This window comes from Notamacropus eugenii, chromosome 1, assembly GCF_028372415.1.
Source record: "Notamacropus eugenii isolate mMacEug1 chromosome 1, mMacEug1.pri_v2, whole genome shotgun sequence".
Classification (NCBI taxonomy): domain Eukaryota; kingdom Metazoa; phylum Chordata; class Mammalia; order Diprotodontia; family Macropodidae; genus Notamacropus; species Notamacropus eugenii.
Genome location: NC_092872.1, coordinates 365,659,215 through 365,671,670, shown reverse-complemented (window position 1 = coordinate 365,671,670; position 12,456 = coordinate 365,659,215). Strand labels below are relative to the sequence as shown.

Genomic DNA, 12,456 nt, shown 5'->3' with positions numbered 1-12,456 from the left:
AGCCTTAGAACGCTAGGGAGTAGTGGAAAAGAACACTGAAGGAATTATTATTGAATAAGATTATTTGGCAGTAGGATGGATATTTGAAGTCTCAGATAAGTTGGAAGCAGTTAAGTCGTGTGTGGCACTTGTATGTCAACTGCCTCCCACCCACCCCATACTATTGTTATGTACATTTTGTTAGATTCTTTACCTCTTTTGGAAGGATTGGCAGGAGTTATTTCTAGCCCCTCTCTAGAGCAGGTGTCTTAAACTTTTTATATCATGAAATCCTCTGAGAAGCCTATGGACTCCTTCCAAAATGTTTACAGTTGCATAAAATATATAGCATTGCAAAGAAAATCAATTTTGTTGAAATAGATTTATCAAAATTAAAAAAAACAACAAACTCAAGGTTATGGACTCAAGGTTTAGAAGCCCTGCTCGAGAGGAGAGGCAGTTTTGGCATAGTAGATCTATAGCTAGCCAAGAAAATTGAGGTTCAAGTTCTATCTATGATTCATGCTGACCTTGGGCAAGTCACTTAACTTCTTAAAGCTGTAGGCAACACTAATAGATTGCAGAGAAAGTGTAGCTCTGGATTGGTAGAGGGAGTGTTCTTATCTGGAAGTTCCCTGCCCTAGTGAAATCACAAATCCAAGTCCGTATCTAAAGGGAGATGTCGATAGAGGGAGCTGTCACAAATTTCTAGTATATCAATTCAGGGTGAGAATTTGGGTTTCTGGCACATGGCAGAAGTACAGGTTGAGTTCAGATCACTGCCCCATTAGAAATAATTGATTGTTAGACAATGAACATCTGCTCCTGGCCTATGTCAGAATTTTAGAACCTGGCTATAAATCAAAGATGAAAGTTCATAAATCTCTTAGTAAAAGAAAAAGGAAGAATAAAGTTGGTGTTGACTAATTTGATACTTGTCTTCAGAGGATTCTGATAATCCCTGTAATTTCTGCCTTAGTAAAATTTATCTAGGAAATGTCTACCCTATCAAGATTTGTCCATTATACTTTTGGCTGTGTCCCTGGTGGAGGTTCTGCTTATTTTCTCATCTATGACATTGTCACTATCCTCTTCTTCTCCCCCCCAAAAAACCCCAAAACAAACCCAAAACACTTAATTCCTTCATTTTCTGCCCCAAACGCCCTTGATCCAATTTTAACCTCAAGACATTCTTTCTATTCCCTCCCACCCCAGGTATTTGATGTCAAGTAACGTAACCAATCCTAGTTTTTCTTTTTACTAATACTGGAGATGCTGTCAAATGTTTCTTCTCTCCAGCCTGTACCCTTGGGGCAAGGTGGGGATGAAAGCTATACCTAGTGATAATTATACAAGTAACTTTTTCCCTCTCCCCCACCTGGATGAGCATCTTCATGTTAATCAAAGCTTGAATAAGAAAATAATGTTTATAATCTTGATATGAAGGCTTATGATAGATGTAATCATCCACCTAAAATATAGATTCTCTCCTAACACCTTAATGCATTTAAGCGAAGCAAAGTTATGCAAAGTCATCCCAATTCTGTCTCACTTAAATCCAGTTCATAGACAATTCATCACCCCGTTATATCATTGATCCTCTTTGAAAATGGACAAACAGCCGCAGTTCAGTTAAGAAAATGGGACAGAAATAGACCTCTTAAGACTAAAGTCTTAATTCTTAATGAATGGAACCATATGTCACTATTCACTTTAAGAGTGAAACACTGTAAAGAATGACTACATGAATTTTAGAGGTCATAATCTAGACAGAACAGGTGGAAGGAAGGAAGCAATGGAGTTTAGCCTTTGTAGCACTTTATATGGTAAGAATTCAGCTTCTTTGAGTTGCCACAGTGTAGTGAAATAGTATTGGGTTCTTGTGAGAGAGCCCAGCAGTTTGTGAAATTCTGGGATTTCCTGTGAGAAGCTATCTGAAGTGACTTAAGTGGTTCTGCCTCAAATCCTAGATGATAGACCAAATTATTCAGTATTCCTTCACATCTTGTTCTTCAGGAGCCATTTCATCTGGCTAACTAAAAATTTCTCAACATGGATAGTGAAATAGAGGCAACGACTTCATTAAAGCATAGATTATGCCACACTAATCATACTTCTTTTTTTTTTTTATCAGTGATGGTCAAGGCATAGATGGCATGCTTATCAAACATGCAGTTGAAACAGTCATTCAGCTAGTCGAGAAATCAACTTGACAGGTATAGGATGGGCAGAGAGGGTATGGCTAGACAATTTCTGTGGAAAAGGTCTTTGAGTTTTATTACATTCACTATTCACTGAATCAACAATGTGACAAGGCATTCACAAAACTTGATACAATCTTAGGCTACAATAAAAGAAGTTATAATGTTAGTCACTCCACATCTGGAGTGTTGTATTTGGTTCTGGGAGCCACATTAAGGAAGAAAGTTTGACATATTGGAGCATATTCAGAAAGAAGGTGTTCAGGTTGGTGAAGAGACTGGAAAGACCATGCCATAAAAAGATTTATTGAATGACCTGAGGATGCTTAGCTTAGCTTGAAGAAAAAAAGGGTTCGAGCTTGATAGCTCAAATATTTGAAGGACTGAAATGTGGAAGAAGGATTAGACTTATTATCCTCACATGGCAGAACTAGGAATGTGCAGACTGGAAAGACTTACCTGAACTGATGCAGGATGAAGTGAGCAGAACAACATTGTACACAGTAACAGCAATATTGTATGATGAGCAACTGTGAATGACTTAGCTATTATCAGCAACATAATGATCTAAGACAGTTCCAAAGGACTCATGATGAAAAATGCTATCTGCCTCCGGAGAAAGAATTGAGGGAGTCTGAATGCAGAGGAACCATACTGTTTCTCTCTCTCTCTCTCTCTCTCTCTCTCTCTCTCTCTCTCTCTTATTTTATTCCACAAAATGATTAATATGGGATTGCACCTCTATAACTCATGTCAGATTGCTTACCATCTTGGGGAGAGGGGGAGAGAGAATTTGGCACTCAAAATTGAAACAAAACAACAAATGTTAAAAATTGTTTATAAATAACTTAAAATTTTTAAAGAAAGGAATATGTAAAACTTGCAACAAAAAAAGGAGGGAAGGTATCTTTAGGCTTGGTTTAAGGGAAACCTTTCTGACAATTAGATTTTTTCTGAAGTGGAATAAACTGCCTGCTAAAATAGTATGTTTCCCATTACTGAAGGTCTTAGCAAAGGCCAATTGGCCACTTATAAAAGCTCATAGATTATTTAGTATTAGAGGGAAGCTTAGAGGTGGTTTAATCTAATCTCTTCTTTACAGATGAGGAAACTGAGACCCTAAAGGAGTTTTGTCCCAAGGTCATATTGATAATTAGAGATGAGATTTGGACTCCAGTCTCTTTATATCCACTTGCTTCTATACCTCCCTGGGGGAGGGAGGAGAGAATTCTTATTCTGGTGTAAGATTATCTCTGAGGTCCCTGCCTACTCCATGCTTTTGTGATAAATCCCAAATTCCTTAGCCTTAAACTGCTTGTATTTCCTTGATAGGCTATCAGTCATCTCTTCCACTTAGGTGGTTAACTTTTTACAGATTTCTCTTCATGCTTATGACCTTTTGTAATAAGTCATGCATTTCCCATATGAAGTATAAATCCCTGTGCAAACAGCCACAAGTTCCTTACTCTGTTTTATCACAAACGTGTTTCTGTTTCCTTCATGCTATAAATCATGTGTGTATGTGTGAGAGAGAGATTGATTTGTTTAGATTCATAGATTTCATAAGTTGGACGTACCTTAAAGATCAGCTGTGATCTCTAAATATTAGTGCAGACCCATACCTGAAGCATAAATATTCTCTATAACACACTCAGCAGACTGTCATTCACTTCTCACTTTTCTTTTCTTTTGGCCTTTCCGGGGAGGCGTTCAGGGTTGTGACTTGCCCAAAAGCACACTGTGCTAGTCTGAGGCTGAAATCAAACTTAGGTCATCCTGATTCCAGGGCCTGTGCTCTATTCACTGCACCACCTAACTGCCCCAACAGATTAATTTTCAATATATAGGGATACAGCTTTTGAGTAAAGATGGAATGGAATCATTCTCCTTAAACATGGACAACTAGAGATCTGGGAGTAAAGACAATTATATTGAGAATATTTCAGGGCACATTGTTGTTTCGTGTCTTCATTTTTTTCACAACTTGTACTGAATCACTTCTACTGCATGATTCACTATCATCACTTGAATGGGAGGGAGCCCTATGACTTATGTTAAAAAGGTAGGTAAAAACTTTTTTGAAAGGGTTGCAGCTTGCTATTGTTGCCAGCTACATATCCCATTTTTCATTTTCTCCTTAGAGATTCAGAGCTATAACATGAAAAATTTAGCTTCCAAAGTTTCTTTCCATGTTTACACAAACTGGTCTAACAACTTTGTAAGAATTGCCTTCAGGAAGTATCGTTGTTAATCTTGTCTGTTTTCTGTGTGCAATAAAACTAAATTTACGAGAGATATCATGGATTACAAAATGAAAGTTTTTTTTTAAATTTCTTCACATTTCTAAAATAATCTTTAATTTTGTAAAGATCTTGAATTTTATTCTGTACTAGATACCCTAGAAGTGAATAATGTGCAGGTTTTTCAGTGGGAAAAATATTGATGAAATCTGTAGCAGATAAAAGTGTTGCATAAAGATATTCTTTAAAGTGATTATGAAGTTAGATTTAGAGTTTGGGATTTTTAAAAAATTTTTATGAAGACTAAAATTCTCTCCATATCTTAACAAAATGTTAACAAGCCAAGTGTATATTCATTTAACATTTAACTGCCCCTATTTTCTAGTGATTCACACTTAGCAGCTACTTGGTAACAGGATAGGGCATAAATTATTGTACTACTAAGAATGAGCTTTTTCTAAAAAGGAATCCTGTATAGAGTAAATCCTAGCCATGATCTAGTGAACAGTGTTTTCTCTTCCTTGACTGTATTGGAAATATATACTGATAGTACTGTTTATTGCCTAAATTGTCTAGCAGTAGAAGTAAATGGCCATTTATATGAAAGACATTGCTTGACCTGTCATACTTATTAAATTTCCACAGCCTTCCATATCAACTTTCTAAGTTCAGATGGCCCACCTAAGTCATCCCTCACCCTAAAGTTTATTCTTTGAAGCATTCTTCATCTGCTCTTCTTCAACTGCCCAGTCTACTGCCATCTTGGGTTTCTCTGTATCCTATACGTTACTATCGTTCAATAAATCCTACCTTCTAAAAAGCTTTTTTACTAAAAAGATCATAAGATATAGTAGAAAAAACACTGAAATTGTAGTTGACCGGCTCAATTAAGCCTATTTTTGGTGCTTCAACTTGTTTTGTGTGACACCTTCAGCAATCACTTGTTTCCAAACTTAAATATCAGTTCTCATCCCCAAAACCTCACTTTTTAAAAACAAAAATTGTTGCAGCTCCTCATATCTACTCATTTAAATGATTTCTTCTTTATTATGAATTTAATTAAAAGGATCATTTAAAAGAGGCTTACATTTGAAATTGTGAATTAAATGTTACGTTACAACAGAAAAACTGCCCTCATCCGTCCTTTTTCTTCTATTTCCATCTTCTATTAAAAGAAATACTTCATTGATGCCGTTTTCTTTTTCATCATTATTACTATCCTCCAGCTCCTTCCCCAATAGAAAGAAGCACTCTCTGACAAAATAAGTATATTCAATTAAAACAAATTAGTATGTTGTCTATGTCTGAAAACATCAGTCTCATGCTGCACATTGAGTTAATCATGTTTCTGCCAGGAGGTAGGAAGTGTGCTGCTTCATAATCATCCTTCTTAAGTCTTTCAGAGTTTACATTATTGTGGCTTAAGTTTGGGAGTTTGGAGCTAAAAATTAGCTAATCGAGAGTGTATACTTTTGGGCCAGCTAGCTGGCACGTTGGATAGATAGAGTATCAGAGCTGGAAATCAGGAAGATCCAAGTTCTTTTCCAGCCTCATATACTTACTAGCTGTATGATCCTGGGCAATTTAGTTAATCCATTTTTGCCTCTGTTTTCTCATCTGTAAAGTGGGAATAATAGCACCTCCCTACCAGGGTTGTTATGAAGATAATATTTGTAAAGCACTTAGCACAGTGTCTGGCATATAGCAGGCACTATAGAAATACTAGCTGTTTTTATTAAACTAAGACCAACAGCAATACAAGGAAAGCACCAGGCTGCCCAAGTTGGGGCCCAGGTCAGAAATGGAAGTCAGAGCTTCCATGTCAGTCAGCAGTGGTATCAGGCCTGTGAGTGACCACTTCTAGGTTAAGCAACAATAAAGAGGCCTAGTTCTCCCCCAGCCCTGCTTCCCCCCCCCCGTTATTACAGTTTTAAAAATAACAACACAAACAACCGTTAAATATAACATTTCATATTCTGATCAGTTTATTTACTAAGCATATCTACTGTATGCCAGGAAGTATAGTAGGCACTAGAGATACAAACACAAAGAATGAAACTATCCTTCAGTACAAGGAGACCAGTATGTATAGACTTACATGTAGCAGGCAGCCTGATGATGAAATTCATAAGCATATATATTCACTGGGATGACAGCAGGTTGGACACAAGCCAACTCACCTTGGCCTCATTTGTTCATACCTGATTAAAATAATCACTGCATTGTACTCATTGCCACTTGGAACAATTTTCTTATAATAGTTTTGCTTTTGTTGTCTTTGATTTAAAATTTGTTTCATCTTTAAAAGTGGACCTATTTATATGAGAGTTACACTCCAAAAAAATCCAGCAGTTCGATCCATTACTTGGATCCCAGAGTCACAACTCTGTGAAAAATTCCAAGTTAACTTTTTTAAGCCTTAATTTCCTCCTTTTTAAAATGGACATAGTAACAGTCTTTTCTACTTTATACGACTGAGAGGATCAGAGCAAGTGAAAGTGCTTTGTAAACTGAAAGAATGTAAAAAATTATCATCTAATATAACCTGGAGTAGTAGAAAACTACTGTGGCCATTATTTTGTAGTTTCTTTTGCATTTTGTTTGTTGTTTTGGCTTGAGCTTGGAACTCTATTTCTATGAGACATTTGAGTGTCTGCTATCCATGTACCTTGGTCTGTGTGCTCCTAGGTAAATCACTGGCTGATGAAGGTTTGGAGTCATTCCCAGACAGACCAACCAGCACCACCAAGGAGGCTTCTTAAGAAGTTTTCATCTAAACAACATAGTGTTATGCTAAGTTGGTGGGAGGAAATATCCACTTTCTTTTGTTTTCATATGTTGGGGTTTGTTGGGTTTTTTTTTTCAAGTAGCCTGTTGAGGAATGCATTGTAATGTAGTGGAAAGAAGATTGAATTGAAGCAGGAGAACTCGAAGTTATAGTCCCAACTCTGCTTGCTCACCAGCAGTATAATGTCAAATAAATAGTTTAGCCTGTGTCCCTCAATTTTCTCATTTTTTAAATGAGTGGCCATATGTTTCCTTCCCACTTTAACAGTCTATAATTCTGAGAGTCATTCTCTTGGCATTTTTTCATGGTGGGAATGTCAGTTTGAGGCAGCCGGGCTTTATTTTCCATAGAATAACTTTGTCATTTAGATTTGTCATGAAAGTTCTCCCGAAAGTAACTTAGCTCTGTATTCAGCAGATAGAATTTCATATGTGTTTTAATTGATATGTGGTGTTCCTTTACTAGTCAGCACATTGCCTTTAAATCCCTGTCTGTTTCTGCTGTGAAGTTTAGAACTGAGCAGTGCTGTCTTAATCTTTCTTTCAGTCAAGCATTTCTTATACTCCCACCATGTTGCAGTCACTAAGTCACAAAGAAAAAATGAACCAGCTAGTCCTGCTTTCAAGGAGCTCACACTCTATTGTGGAACACAGAGACTTGTCTGAGTATAATCTAGTCTGCTAATATTTAAAACTTTAGCTTATTTAAATAATAGTAATGAGCTCTTTAGATTTTAGCCAAAGATACTTATGAATTCTTTTACTTTAGATGAAAGTTATCTTTGGAAAACATCTATCTGTCATGGGTTCTTATATTTGTAGTGGAAAACTGATTTTTACAAGTTTATAAATGAGATTTGTGATGAAAAGAATCATCCTCTTTTTATGGTTTGATGTGATGTTTCTGAGCTAGACGCTGCCATACTACTGAAATTTGTTTAAATCAGCAGGGAATATTGTTAATGAGCTCATACAGTTCTCTACCATTTGACCCACTTAAGAGCTTCCCCTGCCTTTCTTTCCTATCCTCTAGTTTGGAGAGAAGAACTTGTTTTACTGTCCCAGAGGGTGGCAGCAGAGGCCTATCACACTATCCCATTGCTTTTATCCTCTCAACAATTCAGTCATTTTTCGGTTGTATTTGACTCTTCGTGATCCCATTTGGGGTTTTCTTGGCAAGGCTACTGGAGTGGTTTGCCATTTCCTTCTCCAGCTACTTTTACAAACAAAGAAATGTGAAACAAAACAGGGTTAAGAGGTTTGCCCAGGTCACACAGCTAGTAGTAAGTGTCTGAGGCTGGATTGAACTCAGGAAGATGAGTGTTTCTGATGCCAGGCCCAGCACTTTTATCTACTGTGCCATGTAGCTGGTCCCTTTACATGGTAGCTTTAGTTAATTTCCTCAACAAACTAATTGAGGTAGATTTTGGTGCCCAAATTTAAAATTTGAATGCTGGCATAGAACCTTCATTTTTCACACAGCAAACAGTGTTGTGAAGTTTTACATTCCTAGGCCACCTGGCAACCTGAAGACATAAGAGTTCTTGGCAGGAATGAACTGGGCATCTATTTTAATTATCTTTTCTTAAATAAAGCAACTATGCCCAAGGTTTCTATCAGGTTCAGCACAAAATAAATGAATGGGAGAGATGAACAGTGGAACCTATCTTCGATAGAACTAACAATATTTTCCTCTGTAGTATTTTGAGGGGGCCAGGAGCAGATGGGATTTGCACTGTACTACATCCAAATCCATGTAATAAATGATGTGATGGAATTTTCTCCTCCTTTTCTTAGTGCCACTTTTCACTTCTTGTTTCTCTCTTAATCCTGTTTTACATGCTTCCTGTTTATTTTTGTTCTACCCCTTTCCTTGCCAGTTCTCTCTAAAGTATGGGTAGATACAATTTGTATTTGGAATAGGTATATTGGTCTTAACAGGAAAATGTAAGCTCAGTAACTAGGGAAATATTAGAAACGTTTAACAGTGTTCCCTTTTCTTTATTTCTTCATTTCTCTCACCTCCCATTTATTATAAGGACTTCCAATCCTTAAACTCCCAAATTTGAGAATTAGGAATGTGTATGCATCAAATTGAATAGTATTCTTTATCTTAGAGCAGATACAAGATAGCTTGGTCTGGATAGTACTAATAGCTATTGTAATAACCCCCTAGCTAACAATAGTGGCAGATTTTTATCCTGTGTCTGGTTTGTTATTGTAGATTGGGTCTTGTGAGGGTCACAGTTCTTTAACTTTGTAAAGAGTGGGGTTAGTCTAGTATAAAGCATTAGTATGATATGCTAGTATAGATTTAGTTTCAGACCTTTCTAAATCCCAAAGAAAAACTGTAATGGGAAGGGGGAAAAGGGTGGGAATCAATACAATATACAAATACAATATAGAGGTATCCAGTTCCTTTGAAAGAGAACTGCCAGCTTAAGGGAAAGCTGTGATGTAGGATTTTTTGAAGTTACTCACATTTTTTTTTAACATAGCCTTCATTTCCCAGTATATCCTTTATATGTTTTCCATTGTTTCTCTGAATTCTTAATATGCATTTTTTAGAGTAATGCTATTCCATTCACACCCAACAGTTTGTATAGCCATTCTCCATTCAGTGGCCATCTACTTTGTTTCTAGTTCTTTGCTACTACAAAAAAATACTGTTAATGTTTTGCTGTTTATGGGACCTTTATTTTTATTTTTGAACTCCTTGCAGTGTATACTATCAGTGGAAACTTTAGGTCAAAGGGTTGTATGATTTGAATAATTCTGTTAGAAGGTTTAATTCCTGTTTTAGTCTTGAATCTTTTACTTCTTTTATCTTAGTTAACTCCCCCCACCAAAAAAAATAGCTGAATATTCTCTGCCTCTTATTAGAAAAGCAAATGTAATTATAAATAAAATGGCTTCACTTAAAGTTAGAAATTAGATGAAGAGAATTTTTTTGTTGTGAGCTTTGCATAGACCATGGAAATTTCAACCTAAAACGTCTTAGTATTGAGGCCATTGCATTCTTGAGGATGTACAGATGAAATGCTCTTATGAGTTTCTTGCTATTTTTTCTTTCTTTATGATGCAAATAGTATGCAGTGTTTAAGACTAAGGAATGTTATTCTCTCTTTCTCAGCAATGGCACCAGCATGATATCGTTGATCATTCCTCCCAAAGACCAGATTTCTCGAGTGGCAAAAATGTTAGCTGATGAGTTTGGAACTGCATCCAATATAAAATCTCGTGTAAACCGCCTTTCAGTTCTGGGAGCCATTACATCTGTACAGCAAAGACTCAAACTCTATAACAAAGGTATATTCTTTATAACATGATTTCTCTCTGCCCCCCCAACTCTCCCCCCACTTTCCTTCATTAAAAACATTTGTAATTCCTTTCTACATGCACTTAACAAACTTAAAATATTTAATTCTTCTTATGACTTTTTCCCATTCTGTGTCCCTTTATAGAAAATCACTCGTGGCAAGGTTTTTTGTTGGACTCTATAGCCAGGATGCTGCAGTAGTACTTTGGTCATACTTGTTTCCCTAGGCATCTCCTTTTCTTAGTGGTGGTAATAATAACAATAATAATAGAATTTAATAACACTTTAAGCTTTTAAAAATGCTTTACGTATATCATCTCATTTAATCCTCATAACAGCCCTGTGAGGTAGGTGCTATTATTATTCCCATTGAATATAGCATTATTTTATTTGGAGATTTAAGTGGTAGATTTTAAGGTATCAAACTGCAAGTGTTAACATATCCTGATAAATTTAGACATTTTAGAGCAAGTTTCAAAATGTAGATAAACTTATGCTTTAAAATCTTAATCTTGTGCTGTGCCTAGGATGATTACTCGTCTTTTGAAGGAGGAGGACAAAGGCTAAAATCAAATTCCTGTCAAATCTCAAATGTCAAAATTATATTTAAACAAGAATCTAAGGAAACTGGATTTCAATGGGATTAAATGATTGTATTTTTACAGTACCTCCAAATGGTCTGGTTGTTTACTGTGGAACAATTGTGACAGAAGAAGGAAAGGAAAAGAAAGTCAACATTGACTTTGAACCTTTCAAACCAATCAATACATCATTGTATCTGTGTGACAACAAATTCCATACAGAGGTAAGAATCCAAACAATTTTTTGTCACGGGTTTGGAAAAAAAAGCCATTCATTTTTCAGTGGAGAGGGCTGGGGGAGGGAGAGAGTGGTGAAAGAACAGGGTTTAAGTAAGTAGCTGTTCCTGATACTTTCTAATTCTATTTCTGATACACATTATCTCAGAAATCTATACTACTATGGTAGCAAAATACTGGCTTTATACAATATCCACACAACGTAGGGGTTTATATGAATGCTGAAAGAATGTTGTATCTATATTTGGGGTAGGTGGGGCCGTGTTTGGCAGACAAAGAGACAGGAAGTTCATGGGACATTCATTAGTCTTTAAATAATCTTTGCTGCCAATTTGTTCTTGCATATTTGGTGAGGAAATGGAATGTCACCACTCCAGATGTTCAGTGACTAAACTGAAAAGAGAGGACCCTAACCTTTTTCTGCCAAGCATGAGGACAAACCATTCTCAGGAAAACCAAATAGAAACCAATCTTAAGTCCTTGAATAGAAAGGGTGGCTTTTAAAAGAAGTGCAGTAAAATGATGAAATCAAAATCCTTTGAAATAAAGCAATTTGCTCAGTTGTTAATCATCTGTATGGGAGCTAATATTGTTTATTTCTAAAGACAAGAACTTATTTACAGTATAGCATTAGCTAATTACACTTTTTTGGAAAGTGTAGGCTAGAATAGGTTTTGAAAGGTAGAAGATAACATTTGACTTGTCTACCCCTGTTCATCAATTCTGTTTGTATATATGTTTTTTTCATTAAACATCTTGATAATGTATTAGCATATTGTGCAGTACCACAATTTGTCTTGAGAACCTATTTTTTGGATCATGTATTTTGATGGCTTTGCAATGGTGTTAGTAATTTTAGTAGACAGAAGATCTCACTAAAGTGTCCCATATCTATAGATAGTAGGGCATTTCAGAATTTGAAATCAGCTCCTGATTAAGTTCTTTTGCCTTTCATGGCCCATGGTAGTGAAAAAATTCTGCAGTGGACCAAGAATGGGCATTCATCCACTGGATGATATTAGATAAATTGATAGCAATTCAGATGACTTTTGGAATTTTTGATGACATAAAACAGGGACTTCTGGAAATAGTATTTTATTTTTTCCAATTAC

General features: G+C 36.2%; 1 protein-coding gene across 2 annotated transcripts in view; it reads left to right on the top strand.

The window, feature by feature from the left end:
* ETF1 (eukaryotic translation termination factor 1) overlaps nt 1-12,456 on the top strand; it is a 36,004-nt gene that overhangs the window by 10,573 nt on the left and 12,975 nt on the right. For both annotated transcript variants that reach the window (XM_072630417.1, XM_072630418.1), the window contains 2 exons: nt 10,341-10,516; nt 11,192-11,331. In XM_072630417.1, the coding sequence (XP_072486518.1) occupies nt 10,341-10,516; nt 11,192-11,331 (316 nt within the window). The remainder of the gene's footprint in view (nt 1-10,340; nt 10,517-11,191; nt 11,332-12,456) is intronic.